This window comes from Crocodylus siamensis, chromosome 10 (assembly GCF_052110815.1).
Source record: "Crocodylus siamensis isolate JL-2025a chromosome 10, ASM5211081v1, whole genome shotgun sequence".
In the NCBI taxonomy this organism is placed as follows: domain Eukaryota; kingdom Metazoa; phylum Chordata; order Crocodylia; family Crocodylidae; genus Crocodylus; species Crocodylus siamensis.
Window position 1 is genome coordinate 59,222,904 of NC_143404.1, and position 22,113 is coordinate 59,245,016.

A 22,113-nucleotide genomic window follows, 5' to 3' on the forward strand; every position below is an offset into this window, starting at 1 on the left:
CTGCCGGCCCATGTTCATCTTGGAGTCAGTGATGACCCCCAGATCCCTTTCCGCCTCCATGCTGACAAGAGGGGAGTTCCCCAACCTGTAGGTATGGTGCCGGTTGTTCCTCCCGAGGTGCATCACCTTGCACTTGTGTGTGTTGAAACCCATCCTATTCTCGTCCGCCCACCCTTGTAACCTGTCTAGGTCTGATTGTAGCCTATTGCATCCTTCCCGTGTGCCCACATCCCCCCACATCTTAGTGTCATCAGCAAATTTGAACAGGGTGCTTTTTACCCCCTTGTCCAAGTCACTGATGAAGATGTTGAACAGTGCGGGCCCAAGGACCAAGCCCTGGGGGACCCCACTGCCCACGTCCTTCCAGGTTGAGAAGGACCCATCCACTACCACCCTCTGGGTGCGGCCCACCAGCCAGTTGGCGACCCATTTGACTGTGTGGGTGTCTACACCACAGCCCCCCAGTTTGATGAATATTAGAAGCAATATGTTATGAGTATAAAAATGTCATGTGAACCAAAATATCCATATCATTCCAATGTCACTCTTTATGGAATAACTTTAATTTAAGAAATCTATTGGACAACAAGCAAATAATAATAACCATACCGGAATATCAGTGTAGCAAGGTTTCATGAGAATGTAAGATTTACTTGTTGTGGACAAGAACCACTTTAAAACATCAGCATGGATCGTCATTGATGCATCTGAATTCAAGGTGATTATGGTATGAAACTTTCAGTCTCACGTGGTTTTAATGCAAAATGTTAAGTATAGCCTCCTATTTGTTTTTTCAGTCTTTGGAAACTTTAAAGTGCATTAATTCTGAAATCCAAATTTGTAAGGAAAGCTACAAAAGACTGGTGTCACATGGACTTCTACATGCATTTTACTTGTCTTGGCATGCTGTACTCTTGAACAACACCATATAGCAGATCAGAGTTTATATCCTTATCGTTAAATGTAAAGAAGTGACTCCATTGAAAGGACTGGTTAAAGATTTTTTTAAAGCCTTTTTTATGGTTTGTTTATGTCCTGGGTCTTTATATTAGCACAGTGATTCTCAACCAGGGTGCCAGGGCAGATAAGCCACTGCTCAGACTCAGGTTCAGGTTCAATCCCTGCCTAGCCATTTCCCTTCCCCACTGCCCAGACCTTCTGCACATAAGTAAGCACCGTAATAAAGAAGTTTGTTTCTGAAACAGGCTGATGCTCAATTGACAAAAGTTATAGGAGGGTGCCTATCAGTCTACTGAGAGGTGCCTTGAGTATAAAAAGTTGGAGATCCACTGATTTAGAAGTTTAAAATCAAACTGGCACCTGCTGAGCATTAGTTGGCTCTGATATCTAAAAACAACCCCACTATCTGAACCAAAACACAACTGATGAAATCATCACTGTTGAGATGGCTGGTGTCCAAACTCTGTAACGTGAAGGGGTTGCTGTGGCCACTTGCCAAGAGCCCACAGGGTATAAATAAAGCTGCAATTAAAATCAGCCGGTCAGAAGTCTCCTGAAATGAAATTTCTGCACAAAATCTGGGGTGGAAGGTGGAATTGTAAATTTGTCGTGAACACATTCTTTCCGTTTTCTGACCAGTGGGGGTGATAAATACAAGCTGGTGATGACTGGATGTCTACATCCAATCAGACTGACCAGGCCTGAAATCTTCAGGCCATTAGATCATTTCCTAAAGAGGACTGGGCAGATCCATAAGAGAAGCTCAGCCTTAATGAAGTCTTTTGGATGCTCAGCCTATTTCCCTGAAGGAAGCATATTGTTTCTAACATCAGGATTCAATTTAAACAGGAGGCTAGCCTGCTTCTAAAGTAACAGAACAATACTCAGCCCCAAAAATCTGTGTCATCGATTTGGCAGACTTCTCCTCGGCTGCTGCAGAGATGAGACAGCAAACCTGCAGGTCAAAATGTAGGTCCTGATTCTGATCCCAGTTTACACTGGTGTCACTCCTTGGGGCTCCGAGGGGTCTGCTTCTGGTTTACACCGAAATGAAAGCCCACAGTGGCAAATCAGAAAAGTGCAGCATTTTGTCTCATTGCTGCTCATTTAGGGTTCATGGCTTGAGCCTTGCCAACAAGGTTCTTGCCTTAAAATCAAAATAACCAGACCAGTGAAAATCAGTTATCAATGAACTTCGGATCAGATCACTAGACTTCAAAGTAGGCACCACAGACTGTTTTGAATTTCATAACATCTGCATCCCATTAGTTCAGTCATTTGTCATGTGGCTGGCCAAATGGCCTGGCTATCACAAGCACGTGGACATCCATTTTCACTCTGGACCAAATTATAAATAGCAGCCAGACAGGGGAAACATCCACATTTTAGAATAGCCCTCCCATCCCTAAATATATCTTTCATATTAAGTAATACTCAGCAGACTTCTTAGAATACTCGGCTTTTTAATGGAAATCAGATTTTGGAGATTTGGACAGGCTGTGCAGCATTAATAGAGAAAGATAAACAACATCGATCCTTTAGGGAACTCGAGAGTGTTACAGCAGCCTCCTCCGATCCCAAGCCAAACTACAGAGTACTTCAGTAACGTCTGATGTGCAAAAACAGAGAGACTTGCTTAAAAGGCCCTGGAACATTTTGTTTCCTAAAACTTAGTATTCCGGGAAAAACGCACGTACAAGGGAGGGGCTGAATCAACCTGAACTGCAAACAGACCCAGAGAGAGGGAGTTCTTACACAAGCTGGAACTGCACCATGCCAGGTCAGACATGGAGTGGGTTGGGAAGTTTCTAACTGGAATATCTGTACATCAGAGAACCAGTTTCGCTGCAATCTAAATGTTTCATTTGAACATGTTGATTTTTGATGGTTGTGACGAAAAGGCTTTTGTTGCTTTGTTTCAGTGATGTCAGTGATTTCACTTAGATAAGGTTCAAAAGAAGTTCCCCTTTGCTGTTTCATTTGATTTCATTTAAACTTTTCTATGTCATTATAATATTAATATATACTTGCAACCAATAATTCTATATTCCGACATGTCAACATGAGCGACAGAAAATATTTGGACATTATAGAAAGAAAATGGTTGCCTATTTCCCACTGGGAATTTTTCAGAGTTTGCATTCCACAAAAATGGCAACACTTGGACATTTTTGAAAATATTTCCTGATATAATCCAAATTTCTCGTGGGACAGACCTTTTGGTCTCTCAGCACTCCAGTTAGAAACGCTGTTCTGAATGGAAGGCCTCCTTCACCAAGGACTGTAAAGAGCACGCTGAGCCAAGAGCTGGGAGCAGCATAGAGGAAAGGAGAGGAGGTATCAGAGGTGGGATCACAGGAACCAATGAATGAAGGCAAGCTTGGAAAAGAGGGCAGTGGGAGAGTGAAAGATAAGCACCAAAGACAGAAATGGACTCCGGAAAGGTGAATGAAAACAGTAAACTATGGGCTATTCTGTAGTAGACGTGCCTCGAGCTTAAGGAGAGCCTTGCATGAAGTGAATGAATAAATAAAAACAGCTAATACTAATAGGGCTATAATGCATCGCTGTTACTGAGGATAAACTGCAAACACTGACTATCTCCTTATATCTTCTCCTCTCTGCTCCTGTGCTGTGTGCTTTCTCTGGACTTTTCCTTTCATTGTCATTGCCCAAACCTGGCTTCAAGTCTTCTGTCATGCTGCCCTCATATGCTTGGAACAACCTCACGATGAATGTTGGCAAGATGTCCTTTCTCGCATCACTCCTCGAGACCCATCTGCTCTGGGAAGCTACCCAGCTCCAAGAGCCACACCTCAGTCTGTGGTTTTCCTGCACTGTATCAAGTCATGTCTTAAAGCTGCACATTTTTCAGGGCAGAGGGACTCAGTCACTGTTTGGCACACGGACAAGGCTGTACAGCAATTTCTCTGTCCATGAGACTGAACGGACAAGAGTAGAAGCAGACAAAAGGAACAGATTATAAACCTGTAATTCAAGACCAGAGGCTGATGGGAACTAGAGTAGATGCTCAGGAGAGGCTTTTTCCCATTGCTGGAAAGCCTACATGACAAGACTGGAAGGATGTGCTCACCTGGATTTCCGCTTGCAGTAGACCAGGAGGTTATCAAACAGGAAAAATGTTCTTTCTTGGATGTTTCCAGCTGAGATTTTTAACAAAGTCCCTTGGAGTAGGAGCTGTGTGCAGATGTCTGTCAGATTGGACCCCTAGAGCATAGAAAACCAACTGTTTATTTTGCCTTTTTTAGAGTACAATTATGCTTAATTACGCCCTATCTATGCATCAGCCCAGCTTATTTAATAAGTCATGTGAACTGCTAAACAGTGGACTTTCCGTAAGGGAGATGCTCCTTAATTTCTTAAGGTGACCTTATATGTGATCTTCTCCCAGGTGCTTAAAAATATCCCTAATGAAATGCCTCTATTCTGTGATTTCCCTGTTCAATACAAGGGACCTTTCTTCACAAGAAATCCCTTTTAGTCCCTCTGTTCAGAACATCACTCATCTTCATCCTGGCACTGCACATAAGTGGTGACTTTAAGGATGCCCTCTAGAAGGGCATTGGAGTCTCCTTTGCCATAGTCTCTCTTAGCCATCTTTCCAGAAGATGATACCACCACAGAACCTGTCTTCCCAACTTTGCTGTCAGCAGTGCATGAAGCTGTTCTCCTTCCTCCAGTTCTCAATACACATGTGCAAATTAGAAACAACGCCCCCCCAAAATCATATGGCTGCATTTTCTATGGGCCAAGTCCTGGCCCCATGACAGGGGTCTATGTGAGTGTGCAAAGTGATTACAAAGCTGACTGAGCTAGCTGCCTGAGGAATCCCTGCCACAACCAAGCCTCTGGGTGATGTAAGGCCACTGCCACTGGTTCCAGGCATCCCTATGTTATTGTATGGAGCATAGCTAAGGAAGATGATCCCAGGCTAGTTACCCAGGGCACCTGCAGTTGGGCACAGATGCAGGCAGGCCTAGCCGTGCTCCAGTTTCATCTGTGAACTACCCAAGCCCAAATTAGAAAGGAATATATGCACTAGCAACATACAGCCCAGAGGCCAGAACTGGCCTGCAAAGATCCAACCTGCAGTATGGGATCCACTGCATGCAGCTCAGCCCAGTGCACTCCCTTCTCTGCCCTCCACCACCACCCTGATCTCTCTCTCACCTCTCCCCTATGGAAAATGTTACTTAGTCTCTCCTTCCCTTTAACTCTCCCTGCTTCATTATCACAGGTACTGTTTTCCCAGGGATAATCTCTCTCCCTCCCCTCCCCTCCCCACTGGCAGCCACCTACTTCCCACCTTCCCTTCCCTCTGCTCTACTCTCCCTTTCCCCTGCTAGGGGGGAACAGTGGCTCATGCCAGCAGCCAGGCTGCAAGTGCTTTAAAAGTTTGCCAACCCCTGAAGTACAAAGTATACAGCTTTCTTAGATGCTACACTGTGCAAAAACAGTCAGTCCTTAGTCTTTATCCATATGATGCTAGGTCTAATATTATTTCACAGGTGCAGAGGCATCCTACTAACAAGGATCCACTTACAACAAATGCTCAGAAGCAGTGGCGGCATTTATCATATATTTCTGTATTTGAAATTAGTTTGGAAAGAAGAATAACTTCTTAGAGCAATGTCAACTTCCTTATCATTCCTTGACATAGCAAATAAGGAAGCACATTAGATAATTTGATCTCTTGACTTGAGCCTTACTGGAAAAGAGAACTACAGTACCTTTGGATTGCAAGACACACATTATCAGCTAAACAATTTGATTTGCAAAGATTCTGCTATCTTCATTTTTACAAGCTTCCTATCCATTATATCCATTCACTCAGACCACAAACACCTCTGTGCACAAAGAAGGAAAAAGTCATCTTCTTGCAGAGGTCCAATTTCCAAAGACTTTGAATGAGTTTTACACTGTGTGTTCAGTACAGGTGAAATTTTACTTGCTGTCCTTTCTACTGGCTGATGCTATTAAGCTACCCAGGAAAAATCAATTAAATGAAAACCAGTTTTTCTAAACATAATATTGCTACAGAAGTGTGAACTACACTTTGACTGCATTGTATTAAAAAATGATTCTTCCTACCTCTGCTGCACTTTTCAAACTATGTTACACATCTGCATTTCTGTATATTTGGATTTTAAACTGGGGGGAGTTAGCTCAATGCAGTATTTTCACTTGCTGTACTGACATAGTTTACAGGTCTGTGCGAAGCAGCTAGTATTCACTTCAGATTTGGATTCGGCCGATTCGGGGGACAGTGATTCGACTCGGTGATTCGAATCACTGTCCCAAATTAATTCATCCAAATATGATTTGGAGATTCGGCTGCTGCTAAATCAGATGAATCTCCAAATTCACCCCATCCCCCGCCCGCTCTCCCAGCTCCTGGCTCTTTGAAAAAAAAAGCCCCAACTCACCAGCTGCTGCTGGGCAGGGGGGACAACCCTGCTGCCCCCATTGCCCCATGCTTCATGGGGGGCTCTTCCATGAGCCCCCCCCCCCCGCCCACTCTTCCAGCCCCTGCATGGCTGCCCCACCCACCCCAGCTCCTGGTTCTTTAAAAAAAAAAAAGGCCTGGTCTCACCAGCTGCTGCCCAGCTGGGGGGGAGGTGATCCCTGCTGCCCCCCCCACTACCCTGTGCTGTGTGGAGGTCTCTGCCATGAGCCCCCAGAAGCCCTGAGGCCACTGCAGCAGCAGGTGAGGCCAGGGTTTTGGTTGTGTTTGTTTGTTTTATAGAGTCGCTAGCTGCGGCAGGCAGGGCAGCCATGGTGGGGCTGGGAGAGCAGGGTTGGGGGTCAGAGGGCTCATGGCACAGCCCCCCATGCAGCGTGGGACAGTGGGGATTGCCTCTCCCACCTGGCAGCGGCCAGTGAGTGGGGGCTTTTTTTTTTTTTTTTTACAGAGCCAGGAGGTGGGGTAGGTGGGGCAGCCTTGTGGGGGGGCTGGGAGAGCTGGCAGGGGTCAGGGGCTGCTCAGAGGGACTGGGGGAGCAGGCAGGGGATGGGGCCCCCCATGGCCTCCCCTCTCCCTCCTCCAGCCCCCCTCCCTTACTTACCAGCATGGAGTCCAGGTACAGCGCCCTGCAGCAGCCAGCAGGGACTGCCTGAATCCACAGAGCTCTCTGAATCTTTTCCGAATTGATTCAGAGAGCTTTGAATCAATTCAAACCTTTTAATTGGTCTCCTGATTTGATTTGATTTGGATTTGGAGATTCAGCCACCGAAACAGGCTGAATCTCCTCCAAATTGAATCAGCACCCAAAGCTTCGTGCAGCCCTAATAGTTTATTTTCTAAATAATTAGTTGAGGCCACCTTAAATTTGCTTGCAGTTCAACTATTTAGTCTGAAGATCACATGTAGACAAAGTCAAATGGCCAAATGGAGCACAGAGTAAAGATTTCTAGGTTTTTACAATCACAGTTCCTGACAACAACTGGCATACAGAAATAAAAATGGAATAATATTCTGCAGCAGTTGAGACCTGTAACTGAGAGGGTTTCAACACCAGCAGCTTTGCAACACCAGCAGCAGTGACAATCAGGCAAGCTCACTGATCAAGACTGGTCTTTAATATTTCCAAGGGAACTCAAGTGATAGAGGAGGGATAGGAAAAGCAATGAGTAGCATGAAATTAGAAGAGACCGGTCTTTTTCTTAGTATTATGCAAGAATACCTGGGTGAAACTCCCTGTTCTGTTGTTTTATGCAGCAAGTAGCATTGGGGAATCAGAACAACCCCTTTCCACCTTAAAATCTATTAGCTATGAATCAATATTTTTATATCTTCCTCATCACTGGTATCTGAAAGGCTTTGATACAGTTCCTGTGGGGCGCTGACTGATTTGCTTTTCATTAATACAATCAGCAAGGCTTTCAGTTTTAAGTAACAGATTGAGGAAGAGTTCTGTGATTCTCTAGGAAATTCTTTTCAGGGCAGAAAATAATTTCTCACCTTTTCAAAGTGGGATTGGGCTGCAGGTAAAAAAAAAAAAAAAGTGACTGCCAGTGGGCTTCCAACTTAAAGTTTATTATGAATCGATTGACTCGGTTCTCACAAATCATGCTGTGCCAGAATTGTGGGTTTCTACACATATCAGATTTGTGGAGTCCAGGCTTTCAGCATGTACCAGCTATACAGTGAAAACAGTCCACAGACATTGATTAGCAAGGCCCTCTTCCAACTGGCAGTCAGTATATACAGAATAGAGTCAGCATAAAAAAGTTGGTTGTTCATTAAAAGAAGAAAACTGCCTACAAGGATTCCCCTCTCTTGCATCCTTGCTATTCACCTCTTTCTACATCAACCCACCATGTTCTCAGACAGTGGTTTGGTTTGAGAACCAGACCATGAATCAAGTGAAAAAAAACAGGCTGTTTGATATTATGATCTATACAATATACTGCGCTATACTACGATACCTTGCAGTGGCAGTATAGTAGCCCATGAGGCCCAGCCGAGGCATGATTATTACGAGTTGAAAACTTATCCCTAGGATTTAGCATTGTTCCAACTAGAGAATGAACCTGAGCAGGCTGTCTACTCAGACTGTGGTTCTTCAGATGTTTCCTGGTCTCTCATTATATTATGTCTTGGAAACTAAGTGAAATAACATTAAGCCAGGACTCTGCTCTGAGCATCATATTGAGAGGGGACTACAAAGGAGCGCTGCTAATGCAGATGTTAAAATACTGAGCTGGAATCAAGGAACTGTTCTTAAAATGAAGTTTCAGAGGATACAGAAGGGTGAGAAGGAAAGGTAGAGTTAATGCAGAACTGGAAACATATTGTACCATTTCATGTGTTGAAAAGGCGGATGGTGGCACTAATTAGGATGAAGCCTGGAGATGGGGCTGGGCGACTGGCAGCAAGTGCAAAATCAGGGAAGCCAATGAAACTGCACTGGTTTGTTTAAAGAGAAACAGCAGACAAGGTAGTACCCCTTCCAAATCAGATATACAAATCAAAAGTAAACTTAGGACAGAGTTTCTTGAACTTTCTCCAGAAATCTGCATTGCTTGATAATGCAACAGGATGCTATTAGCTTGCTCTTGTGAATGTGAGGGTCTTTGATTCAGCTTGCTGGAAGAAAGGGGCCTTGCTGAGTTAGAACAAGCATCATGTACCTAAGCCCCATGAATTGCCAACCTTTCAGCCTCCACATCAACACCACTGGAAAAGGAACATCTCTTACTCTAAAGGGAGATTAAGATCAAAAGATTAACTGAAAAATGGAACAGAAATCTCCCCTGCTCTTTCCCTTCCCACGCCCAACTCTGTGGCTGGTATCACTGCCTTATGACAGGAAAACTATGTGTTTAGTTCAGCAACTGGAAGTTTTCATAGGCTGGGAGCCCTTTTCCCTGGGAATAACTATGAAATGCAGTCCTGGTTCTGGATCGCAAATGGCATCTGTATCGCCGCAAGAGGCAGCCACTTTGGTCAAAGGTGATGCTTTGTGAGCCTTTGGCAGCATGGGAGGACGGGTAGGAAACTATAAGCCAGTTTGCAACTTGCTTAAACATGTTGCAAAAGAATTGCCAGACGCATTTAATATTGATCTTTTACTGTGATACATAAAGGCACATCCACCCTGGTCTAATAAGCCAGTAGGAGCCTCAGATTTGTTTTGCAGCTTACTGCCTGTGAAAAACACTTTTTACCTTTTGAACTTACACACTGATGGGCTGAGCGACCTAGGCGACCTTGTTATAAAATAGCGTGGATAAACAAATCTGAAACTCTTCTCATCCCCTGGACGTTCCCGTAGGTTATGTAAACCCCATTAAAACACGAGGGTGGCTTGGGTGTTTGTTTATATATGACATCACAGACGCTCGTCACAAAAATCATTATCAAGGCTTCAGGGTTCAAGACATCCCTCTTGCCTTGCTGACTCCAAACCCCATCAAACCTGAAATGGTTTCAACTGCTTCTGGGAGTCATGTTCTACTGAACATTATCTGGCTATGTCTATTGAGCTTGCTATCCAAAAAACACACAGCTGGATAGCCGGGTTGCTCTTATGTCTTCAGCTCAATGCCAAGAACATCCTTCAGGGAAAAAATGAGCAAGGTTTAAAACAAAACAACAAAAAAGCCGCCCTGGAGCACACCCAAGAGTCCAAACATGAGGAAGTTTATGTGACCTCTGGAAAGATGTCCTCCACTAAGGAATCCTCAGCTGGCAGCAATCAGCCTGGATGTTTTAAATGTCAGGAACACTCAACTCCCGACACCAAGCTCTCCATGAGGCCATTTAACACCACTGACTCCCTATGGTGGAGTAAAAATGAGCTGTACATCTCCCTGAGGCTTCCAGCTCTGCTTATCAAATGCTGTGGGGTAAAGACATCAAATTACAAAGCTGTCAACCTTTCTTGAACTGAACCTACTGCCAGACTCCACCACGGGATGGCTCCTTTACAGAGTTCTTCCCTTCTGCCTGGCCCCCGCTCACCCGGCTTTCCATCCTCTTTCTCTCTCTGCACGCCCTTCTCTTCCCCAATATCAAGCAGTAAAATACCTCACTAGACTCACCCCCATAAGTTACCTGACAGCAGCAAATATGATAAATCAGTCTGTTTTCAGGTGGGCCCTTTTTGGACAGAAAACCTTTATGAAGACAGAGGATCTCACTTTGCGATTCCTAGGAAAAGTGAGAGTTCACAGGAATGGGGAGGAGGTGTCCCAAGTAGACCTGCTCTGACTTCACCCTCTGGACTTGCATGCTCCTCAGACCAAATTCACCCTTTTCAAATTTCAATTCCTTTTATCCCTTACAAGTGTCCTTCTTCTATGATCCATTTGTTCTGCATCCAGTTAGGAGCAGCTCATGTTCCCAATATAAACTAGATTTTAAACCATTCAAAGTGATGCCACCCACACTTTTAAGTGCATTTACACACTGCATAAGACACACTGAGATCCGTGTACACAATGAGTCATTCTGCTCCAGCCTTTTGAGTGATGTAGGGTAAAGTGCCTACAGGGAGTGTGCTGATCTGCCATCCTACCTCCCATCCTTCAATGTGGGACTGCAGCTGCTCAAGGGCTTCTAGCTTCTCCATCTGCCTCTTAGTCTCATTGATATTGGTGCAGACAGCCTTCATTGCCTGCAATGCATTCTGGACCGCGTGGTGATCAGGATGCTTGGAGGGCGTCCTCTTAGCTAGTTCCTGAAAAACAAAGGACATAAGCAGAGTGAACTTTGACTGACATGCGGGAAATGGAATTGCTAACATGGGATTAGGGGGCACATGCACAAGGAAAGTGTCCAGGAGCCCTGTTGAATTATCAAAGCAACGTTGTACATTTGTCGCTACAGGTGTTGTAATAACTAGATGCTGGTCTCTAAAAGATGTCATCACTGTAATACTAATGTCATTGTTGGGCTCTTGCTAAATGAGTTCAGGCATTGCATGATGATAAATATGACAAATGAGGGAAGTTCCTACCGAACATTTTGTACTGCATTAAACGTGCTAATGTGAACCAAGCTCAGCTAAACTAAGTAATTACATAAAAAGCAAGCCACTTTCCACAGCTCTTATACAAAAAGCCATCTCTGGACAACAGGCCCAGTCCTGGCTTCATCACAGGCCTGCTGAATGCTGCATTTCCCATTACTTCAGTGGTGCAGGATTCAGCCCAGAATTTGAATTCTCACCTCAGCAGCCCCCAGTGATAAAAATGGAGGTTACAGAGGCTGTGCTCTTTTGGAAATCCAGCCCTACATGGGCAGATGCCAGTCTGAGTTCCCTATACAGTTCTATAAATGAAAGGAATAAGGCAACATCTTGGAAATTGTTGGATGAAAGACATTTCAACACAGCATTTAAATTAATCCTTTTCAGTTAGCTCAGAATATCAAGGGGAAAGTTGAGGTACAAGAAAATAAGCTTCTGGCACAATGGTCACACAACAAGCCGGTGGCAGAAACAAAAAGTCCCAATATCCCTTCTATACAACTAGATGGTCCCCAATGGTCAAAAGGCCTCAGTATCATCCAAACAAGAGCAGACAGCTCCCAGAGAAGAAAAGCCTACCCCACAATTTAGGGTGTGAATGAGTAAGGTCTAGTTAGCAGCAGGAGCTCAGCAGGAGGGCTTCCTTCACCAAGTGCAGGCAATGGGCATGTGTTGTCTGGACTGATTTACATAAAGATGAACAAGTCCTCAGCTGTAATAGTTTCCCAAGAGACTCCAATTCATTCTGTTCAGATCAGAGTAGCCCAGCTAGCCACAGCCTGCTGGGACACAACAATGGGAATACGTTGGACCCTGACAATAATCACGAATGACAAGAGTCTGGCAAACAGCAGAGCTGCTGTCAACTCGTAACGAATCATTTTTCAGACCAATGATACTATATAGCCAGCCACAACTGAATAAAAGGTTCATTTAAAAACCTTACTGGGGTTGACTGTTTCCTTTGGATACCCGACTTGGTGTTTTAAGAGCTGCATTTTTAGCCTGGCTGGAAGACTCACTTTTTCCCCATATTCTTTTGCCTTTTAATCTATTTCTGGCTGTTTTTAATTCCTGTGGCTGAATGTCAAACTGCTGCTTAGCTGCCACACTCTGTATTTCCAGAGAGGGAGCTAGCAAGTTTAAACACAGCCAGAGTTTTGACCGAAAAAACCTAATCCACTCCAGGGCTCCCACACCCAGAGACTAAACATCGTCCATCCAGCGTAGAAGAGGAAGGATAGTGTAGTGGGAAGGAGACTGGTGTTCAGCTCTCTGTTCCTCCTAAGTGAACCTGGGCCAGATCCTATCCTACCTTTAGATGCCTAAGGGTAAACTAATTCCACCCTGAAAACCGGTTAACAGAAAAGTTGGATGGCTCCTCCTCCTGCTCGCCGCTTTCCCTGCCAAAGTCATAAGGCGTGTTACAAAAGTTGATGTAATAACATTTTTTCAGCACGAGTTAAGTGGTATTTTAAGGTCAAGCATTAGCGTGGCTGAGTAAGGGCACCTGAAGCCGAATAGTTTGTCCAACAGGTCTCGCAGCTGTGCAGTTGGTCCAATAAAAGAGATCACTAAGAATCCCTGGACTTTTCCTGAACCATCATAGCTGCATTACCACTCCAACCCTACTGCACTAATGGGGTTGGGATTCAGCAGTTCGGTTGCAACAGCCCATCTTTTATAATCAAATCACTCTGGTAATCCAAACACTCTAATTGCTGTGCTGCTAATCAGATCATTTTGTGGTGCTTCAGTGTTGTTTCACAACCCTGGTCAATATTACATAACGCCATTGACAGAAGTTGCCCCTCACCACTGCAGGTTTGCATGCATCCACGCAAAAATGTAATAGAAACTGGCAAAAACTAACCTCTCTGCCCCCTGCATTAAACATCCCTTTCCAGTGACACAAGCCCTCAGCAGACAAACAGCTGTCAGGAAGATGCCGGTACAGATGTACTCCAGTGATACAGTGACATCAGCACCCGTCCGGGCAGGACCCCGGTCCCAGGCAACTTCTTTTTGCCAACACAGCTTCTCATGGGAAGGAAATGCAGCACACGCTCTCCTAACACAGGAATAACTAGGCTAGATCAAGTGGGTAATTTAAGTGTCATTATATGAGCCAAATGTTGCTGTAAAGACAACCCTTGCTTTCTGTGCCCCATCTGTAAAATGGGGATTACAGCACTTCCCCCCCACCCGTCTGAAAAGAAGTGCTGTGAGGATAAATACACTGAAGAGCGTGAGACGTGATGGCAGCAAGGACCGAATTCACACCTAAAAGGACACAATTCTGAGCACTGTTGTCTAGAGATTTTCACAGCTGTGATTGTATTGGTGAAAACTAATGAGGGTAAATTAAAGGGGCACAGTGTCAAATTTTTTTTTTTTAAAAAGGCTTTTGAAAATGCTAAAGAAATAACAACAATATTTTAAAGGATGGGATTGGGATACAGGAAGCCTGGGCTCCAATTCTGTTTTTCCCCTGAGACCTCCTGTGTGCTACCTCCCATGACACAGCAAATGGCTTATTTCATGAATGTTCATAATTTATCTTGAGATTTTAAAGTGCAGGGTACTGCCAGTATTTATTCATTAACTCTTCTGATTTGTGTAACCTTTTAAAATGAAATCTGTGAATAGAAGCTAAATGATTTCCACACTGAGCCATCTTCAGACAATGCAACAGATTGTTCTCATGAGAATCAGGATGCGTGGTATCGCATCCTCCGGACTCATTCCCACGTGCTGCTTACCATCGATGGACAGGTCCGAAGGAATGGATGTGGCCATTCATGTTTTTACACGGCAATGTCACTGTGCACTGCTCTGCAGGTTTCTAATAACAGTGACAAGTGAAATTCAGAAAGTCTTGTTTTAAAGAACAGGCCCAGAAATTCCAGTCCCTGGGTTTTGTTTGTTTGTTACCGTTTATTAAACCAATTATTGCCCTTTTGTCGGTGCCCCTTTTTTGCATCATGAATGGAACACGCTGTTTTGAGAACTTAACTGAGCTACAGATTTTCCTTCTATAATCTTCCTTCCCAAACATTGTAAATGGTGACTGACAATGGCTGTTGTCAGACGCGTGATGCAGCGGAAGCATACTGTGCTGACGACTGGGAGGACCATTTAGGGAGACGAGTTAATGATCCTAAACTCCAGGGTGATTTACAGGCAGAGTAACATATGCAAGAGGGAAATGAGCTGGCTGCCACAACTATCGCAGAAGGAGATCCCATGAGTAGGCTGTTCTTACCCCACTGGGGCTCAAGATAAGGTAGGAGACGAGGATTATTGAGAAGGAAAGGTGAAAAGAGAAGCGTTAGCCATCAGTTTGTCAAACACTGCGTTAAATCTTTCGTTACCTCTCATTAACATTGTTGCAGTGTCCTGCTGCTCTGTCCCACACGCTGCTTTGGAAATGTATGTGCATCTGTTAGCTCTGTCTAAATATCTCTTTCTGAAACCACATCATGCGGATATGAAAAAAACCAGCCCTTTGTTCAGAAAAGGTCTTTGCAAGAAAGACCAACAGGAATTCATCCTTTTCCAGTAGAAATGATGCCAACAAACAGGTGGATGCTACCTAAATCTGCCCAACCAGGATATAGGTAAAAAGGGATGTCTTATTAAAGGCAGGCAAAAATGCAGCTCCCTCAGGCCTGGCACAGAGCAGAAAGAGCGATCTGAGGAGTAGCTTAAACTGCTCTGTAACACCTGCGTCCCCCAAGAAAGCAGTGTCGATGATTTCTGAAATGTAGCCTTGGTTGCTTATTTGTTTTAGCAACAGATCTATGATATGCAGGGATCTGGGTTTTCCATTTGCCATGGAAAAATGCAGTAAAACCCAGATTTTCTCATTGTAAGGAGAAAAACCTTTAAAGGAGAAAAATGTGGGAAATGGTGGGTTTTCCCTTGCAGGCTGGCAGAGGTCCAGCCTGCAAGGAGCAGGGGGGAAGAGGGGGCAGGGGGAGGGCAGTCAGGTTGGGGAGGGTGCCACGTGCATACGCAACACAGACGTGCACAGGGCCACCAGGCAGTCTGGAGGGAAGCTCCTGCAGGTAAGTCTGTTGGGGGAAGGGGGTGGGATTGAGGCTCCCATAGTCAGGGAGGGAGATGGACGGGTCTGAGGCTGGGGCTGGTGCCTAGCCTGGCCGGTGTGCGGGGCTTGGGACCTGAGGCAGGAATGCGCGGCTGCAGGGCCAGGCAGGGAGCAGGAAGGAACTGTGACCAGTTTGTCCGGGGGGGTGAGGAGGGCTGGCTCCCCACCACTGTGCGCACTCCCAGGGGGAGGCATGAGGGGCATGTGCCCCCCAGATTTGTGTATGGGACAGGGGCAGGCTGCCTGCTGCAGGCCCAGGCTCCCTGTCTTGCTGCCCCCCCATGGGGCATCTTGGGCCCAGAGGGCAAGATTCAACACAGCAGGGAAGGGTCGGGTCAAGAGGGAAAGCTTGATGCCACTGTTGCAAGCCCTGCGCCACCATGGCAGGGCATCCCCTGCCTTCCCAGCAGCAGTGATGGGCAGAGCTTCACGCCACCATCCCCACTGCTGCTGGGTGGGCAGGGGGTGCTTCACCATGGCAATGTGGGGCTCTTAATGGCAGCACTGAGCCTTCCTGCCCTGCTGTGCCCTGGCTGGATTACAGAGGCCCCCGGGGGTAGGGCACAAGGACAGGGAGCCCAAGCCTGCAGTGGGCAGCCTGCATCTGCCACTCCCCCGATGGGCTCCACTGCAGCCAGGCCACCCACGGAAGAGGGGGAGCTGGACACCATGCTTCGCTCTGCCACAGCAGCTGCTGCCTCCGACGGGTGGCAGCTGGGGCTCAGGCACTGCTGGGGGGGGGATGTGGACCCAGATCCCTGCCCCTATTGCCCTGATACCTGGAGGCCGGCCCCTTCCAGCAGTGCTGGGGGCGTGGGTGGGGGGGTTGGGAAGTGAGGGGGTACCAGCAGGGCCCAGGGGACTGTGGGTAGGGACTAAGGGGCACTAGAAGGGTCCAGGGTCCTGTGGGTTGGGAGTAAGGGGCACGGGCAGGGTTGGGGGGGCTGGAGGTCAGGAGTGAGGGGCAATGGCATAGGCAGGGCACCAGCATATCAAGGCTGCTCAGCACCGCAAAGTTGTTTTGGGGGGGGACAGTTGCAGCTGCACCCACAGCACATCCTGATAAGTGAAGGGGGCAGAGGGAGCACTGATTTTTCCATGATAAAAAACCCAAAACCAAATGCCAACATTTTTAGGTATTTACAATTTATTTTCTTATAGTGATTGAGGCACTGGTAGGCTTCCAAACTGCTTTAAAATTGTAAATGTATCAAGAAAACCGTGTGTTCAACTGATAGCTATATATATATATATATAGCAGTGTTTCATTTTAATCAAGGAAAAAATTGGATTTTGGTTTTAAACAGAAAAAAACAGGATCCCTGATGATAAGTAAACACCTGTTTGCCAACACACTGAAAAACAGAGAGAGAGACCAGATGGCAGGCTCTGGTGAGAATTGGCTTATCCTCCAGAAAACCCATATATGTTTGCCAGGCCTGAGCCAAGTGACCAAATATCCTACTTGCTGTCACTTAAGCACTGCTACCCCAAGGTGGTCACTGCTGCTGCCTGCAGTAAGGAAGCCCCCGTAGGAATCTGTAGGACAGCTCACAAAATGGATCAGCTCTGCATCCATGGAGGAGTTACTCCCACCCAAACCTGCCTGCAATAGGGAAATGAAAAACCTGAGATTTATACAGCCTGTCAGCTGTACCACTGTCTGCAGGTTTCTTCCAACTGAAAAATAGCTTGTTGCAAACACATTCCTTAACTTAAATCTTGGAAAGCATCCCTCCCTTCTCTTTAAAGACATCAAGATGACAAGAGTCCTGTCAGGACTGGACCCCTATTTCAGCATCATTTTTACAGCTTCAGAGCTTCAGCACCACCAAACACCCTAATATTTCATACAGGTAAATATATGCTCTCTCCCCTCGGTCTTGTAGCAGAAGCCCTCTGGCATGCTCCCGCATTCATGTCTGTTGGTATTATAGACAGGAAAGACAGATCAGTGCTCAGGTCATTATGTGAAACTTGAAACCCTGCTTTGCCTCAGTCTCTGTGAGACTCTGAGCAACTAACTTAGCCTCTCCCACTCCTCATCTCCTGATTTGTGGAATGGGGAGATATCAGCACCCAACCTCCCAGGTTAACTGGGGGATGGCAATGGAGACATATAGATGGTACCATAGATCAGTGGTCTCCAAACTTTTTTGATCGCCCACCCCTATCAGTAAAAAATTGGCATCTACTCATAACTCCCCTGTACAATTGGCCAAAGATACAACCTTGTTACACGTTACACTATTGTGTTTCAAAAGCAGAAAACCCTCTTTAGCATGAATCTGGCTCTGTATGCAAAGGATATTTAGGAAATGTACTTAAATTATGCTGTAAAATTAATTTCAGCTTGCCTTATTTTATTGCCTCAAAACCTCCTTTAGCACAAATACTTCATAGATTTCATAGACATCAGGGCTGGAAGGGACCTCGGGAGATCATCGAGTCCAGCCCCCTGCCCCTTAAGCTTTTTAAATTGCCATTATCTAGTTTTGCTTCTGTAGTGGGGTTGAACCAAATCTGAAGAACTTCCCCAAATGTTTGACGTGCAGAAAACCCACATCTTCCTCTCTGGTGTCAGATGCCTTTTCCATTTTGGTTCATAGCATTACAGGAGAGGAAGAAGCAGCCCCACAGGGTTTTTTTTAAAAATGTGCCTCTTGCAAAGCCAGAACCCAATCCTGTCTGACAGTTTTGTGATTTATGGATGTTTTGACTCTCAACTGCCCTGCATCTCATGGTATCAGTGACACCTGTGCAAAGAGGGGATGGTATGCTGCTCTCATGATGGGAAGCTCATTGACAGGCAGGGAAGAATCAAGCCTAGTAAATATTCAGTAGGCTGCAGTTGTTGTGTGAGGTTTGTGAGGTTAACAGCTGATCTGAGGTTTCTTTACAGTGTCTGTGCTTGTCTGCTTTTGCAAAGCAGGCTTCTTTTCTTCCCCTTTTTCTAAATGTGCTTGCTGGCTGGTGAGAGACATGACATCCCTATTGAACAAAGACTTCCCTTTGTCCACAGACCAGGTACACTGCAGGCAGCAGCACCACCAGAATCCCCCATACTGTCCCAAAAGTTTGCAACCACCTGACCTGGAGGTGAGATCTTTTCTTTAAAGCACCTTGTGCATAGAGCTGGGACCTTATTTGCTGAGCACAGCTCCACTCTCTGATGGTCATTTCAATTAGACATCCAACATGCCAATCACAGATCTAAAAACCATGATGGGTGGAGGGGAGAAAGATGTTGCAGTCACTGTATAAGACTGACCACAGCTCTTCCGTTTCACAGTGTGTACCTAAGCACATCCTGATTACTCTGCAGATAGAGACAGAAGGTTTTGCTTTCAACAGGAGTTGGGCAAAAGTGGTTGGTTACTCTATGAACAGTAAAGGTACATCAACAAATGTCAGGTATCAACATAAAAGTATAGAAATACCCGTTTCACATTTCTATCCATATCCACATCCAGCTCCCATTCTCCCAGTTGCCACCCTTGAAAGTTGCTTCCCAAAAAATGTGTACGCTTATCAAATTCCACCTTAAAACCAGTTAGGTTTCTGCCCCCCATTACCACCGTAGCTCTTACAGACCATCACTGTTCTGATGGTTAGAAACCTTCTAATTTTCAGTCTAAATTTATTCACAAATAATTTATTCCCATTTATTTTCATGGACAGGTGCACTTTAGCTTAAATAGTTCCTCTCCCTCCATGATGTTCTCCTCTGTGGCATATTTAGAGAGAGTAATCATGTCCCCCTGCAGAATGTACTGAAACCTATGGAACGACTCACACGGACTTCGCTATGAGTTGGTTTGGATTTCACAAGAACTGAAATCAAATATGCATTGCCCTCTTTGGAAATGGCAATTTGCAGGCTTGTTTCTGGGGGGAAAAACAACACAAAGTGCCATGTCAACAGATGCAGCCTGTGCATTTGGTTTCTAAAAGTTTATTTCTGCTTTTTTCCCCATCCAAATATATCAAAGCTTAAGAAATGTGTATGCATGAAAGGTCCATGCCACTTAGTACAGATTTTCTTTTGAATTCTACCTTCCCTTTGTAAAGCTGTACTTGCTGAATATTGTTTGCGTGCTCAGTGCAGAATTTTGCCATAGAAATAGAGAACTTAATGCATGACTAGCAAAGAGATCAATCACTGATTACGCAACACAGTAGCTTAAGTTATGTATTTTGGTTGTGAATGCAGCTTACATAGCTCAAAGCTGAAAGAATTTCAAATGCGTGATATAATCCAAATGTAAAAACTGAATCACATGAGATGAAAAGTAGCACAGCAGAGAACATATTTGAACATGAGCACCTAATTAGGTGTGATCACTGAACTTTAAACTAAAAAACTGAATGCTATACAGGAAGATGTAAACACCAGAAGTGGGAGGGAGGTGAGCAACGCAGATACACGGAGGAAGCAAGAGGTTTTTCAAATGCGAGCCCAGCTTTCATACTTCCCAGTAGAAAGGATGTTATTCTGCTAAACTGCTCTTTTAAAAAAAGGCTGTACCAGCCTTCTTCCTCTGCTCCCCAAAATGATCATCTCTTTGTATACTTACAATTGACAACTGAACATATGTTTTTGCTGCTTAAAATTGCAAGGCTCTGCATAAAAAGAAGCCCATGCCTCCTCCATACATTTATGACCCTACCATATATTCTGCATGCAGGAATGTTAACTCTGCACATTGACTGCAGCTGCAAATCATGGCCTGCCAGGCTGTCTGGTTTGCACCACAAGCAAGGTCACGTGTAAAACATGGTTTTAGGTGTATATCCTCTGAACTCCATTTTGAAAACCTTAAGTGACAGAGATAGCAAACATACCAATTTCCTCTGCTAATCACCTCAGGAAGGCACACTAACAAACAGTTTAGCACCAAACTGTATTTGGAACTAATTCTACTCTTTAAAAAAGCATGTGTGTAATCGTATTTTTCCGGGTTTATTATTACTATTTTCAATGTATTTCTTTCACACAGAAGAAGGGGAAAGAATGAGAGAAATGTAAACACTTAGTATACAGCATGTGCTGTCAAATCTACAAAGCAAACACACTGGAAACATTAAAAACGTGCTTCACGTCTTCAGTTTTCGTTTTTCACTCAGTTAACAATTATGATAAGAATGGTTCAAAAATATCTGAGACCAGTGTGGCTGTTAAGGTGGCAGTGTTATATTAATTTACGAACACGCGTTTTTTTACATTTCAGTTTTAGGTTGAATAGACCTAGATTTTAAATCATTCATGCAGTATTATGAACCCAACTGCACTTCGTGTATCTGAAGGCTATGCAGTCATATTTAACTCTAGCTAATTAGAAACGTATTATCTTTGAAACCAGCTTTTAAACAGGGAATAAAGGGAAAGTTGCAGTTTTATCCTATTCTGTGTCTGTTCCGCTGGCCACGCTGCTCTACATTTCAAAGTTCACATGCTACATTCATTAAGGCTTGCCTGTGCCTCGTCCTTTTGCTTTAGCTTTCAAGTGAATTCTGAGTCTGGCAGGTCAGTTTTTGCCTCCAGGTTCTTCTTTCTCTCCTAGGACTTATGAGCCTCCCATCACGAGGCAACACAATTACTACCAAGAACTTTCATGCACATTATAGGACATGGAAAAAGATGGGCTAGAGCTTGAGTGCATCTGTCTGGCTGGACACTTAGTAACTCCTAAACAGAATACACATAAAGCAGGAAATATTTATAATCTCTGTGACATGCGTTAGGCGATCAGGCGACGCCAGGGGTGGGGTCATCATGTGCTGCACATTCCTGTTGTGTTATGAAGTAGGACACAGGGAAGAGAGCCTCTAATCCCCACCCCCAGGGGTGTGATTAACTCATGATCACCACTTCCCCTGGGTGCTCTTCTCATTGATATAAATGATCTTTATTACGGGGAAATGGCTATTTTTGGGCTGAGACTGGCTTGCACAACAGCTGCTTCTACTCCAAAGAAGTGTAGTTCCCACTAATTAATGTAGAGTCATACAATTGTTATCAGAGAGACTGAGTGCTGCCTTTCTCTCGCTGTTCTGCTAGTAGTATTTACGCAGCAAGTTTTCCAGATTGCACGTCCAAACTGGATGCTCATTCACATGTACAGTATGTACTACCAAGTGTGGTGGGTCCTTGTTTCTTTCCCTCTGAAAGAACTGAAATACCTGGCAAAGAAAGCACTTTTCTCCCTGTTTAAGTCAACAGTCCCTCTGAGCCTATTCTCGGTGCTTAAAAGACAGTTCATATTATCTCATGTACACATATGGAATAGCTCATTGCTAACAAATGATTAGTGGGGTATTCTGAATTCCAACATCCTAAATGCAGACTCCAAAATCTTTTACTAAAATGCAACAGTATCAAGAAAGAGGGGAAGGAAAGAAAGGAAGATTAGGAAGGCTTTGCGCCAGGGTAAAATCAATGAGCAAGCCAACAAGTTCTATGCTTAATCTCTTACACGCTAGAGATGTTGCCTGCAACAGGCAAAAGTTGTATGAGGCACATTAATAGGACTATCATTATTGTTC

The 22,113-nt window shown here is 44.8% G+C and overlaps 1 protein-coding gene and 1 pseudogene across 2 annotated transcripts in view; one reads left to right on the top strand and one right to left on the bottom strand.

Moving 5' to 3' along the window:
* PREX1 (phosphatidylinositol-3,4,5-trisphosphate dependent Rac exchange factor 1) overlaps positions 1-22,113 on the bottom strand; it is a 229,258-nt gene that overhangs the window by 90,549 nt on the left and 116,596 nt on the right. For both annotated transcript variants that reach the window (XM_090064463.1, XM_090064462.1), the window contains exons 6-7: positions 11,004-11,165; positions 4,055-4,188 (exon numbers count right to left, since the gene is read on the bottom strand). In XM_090064463.1, the coding sequence (XP_089920589.1) occupies positions 4,055-4,188; positions 11,004-11,165 (296 nt within the window). The remainder of the gene's footprint in view (positions 1-4,054; positions 4,189-11,003; positions 11,166-22,113) is intronic.
* Positions 8,407-8,535, top strand: LOC149856660 (U4 spliceosomal RNA; annotated as a pseudogene).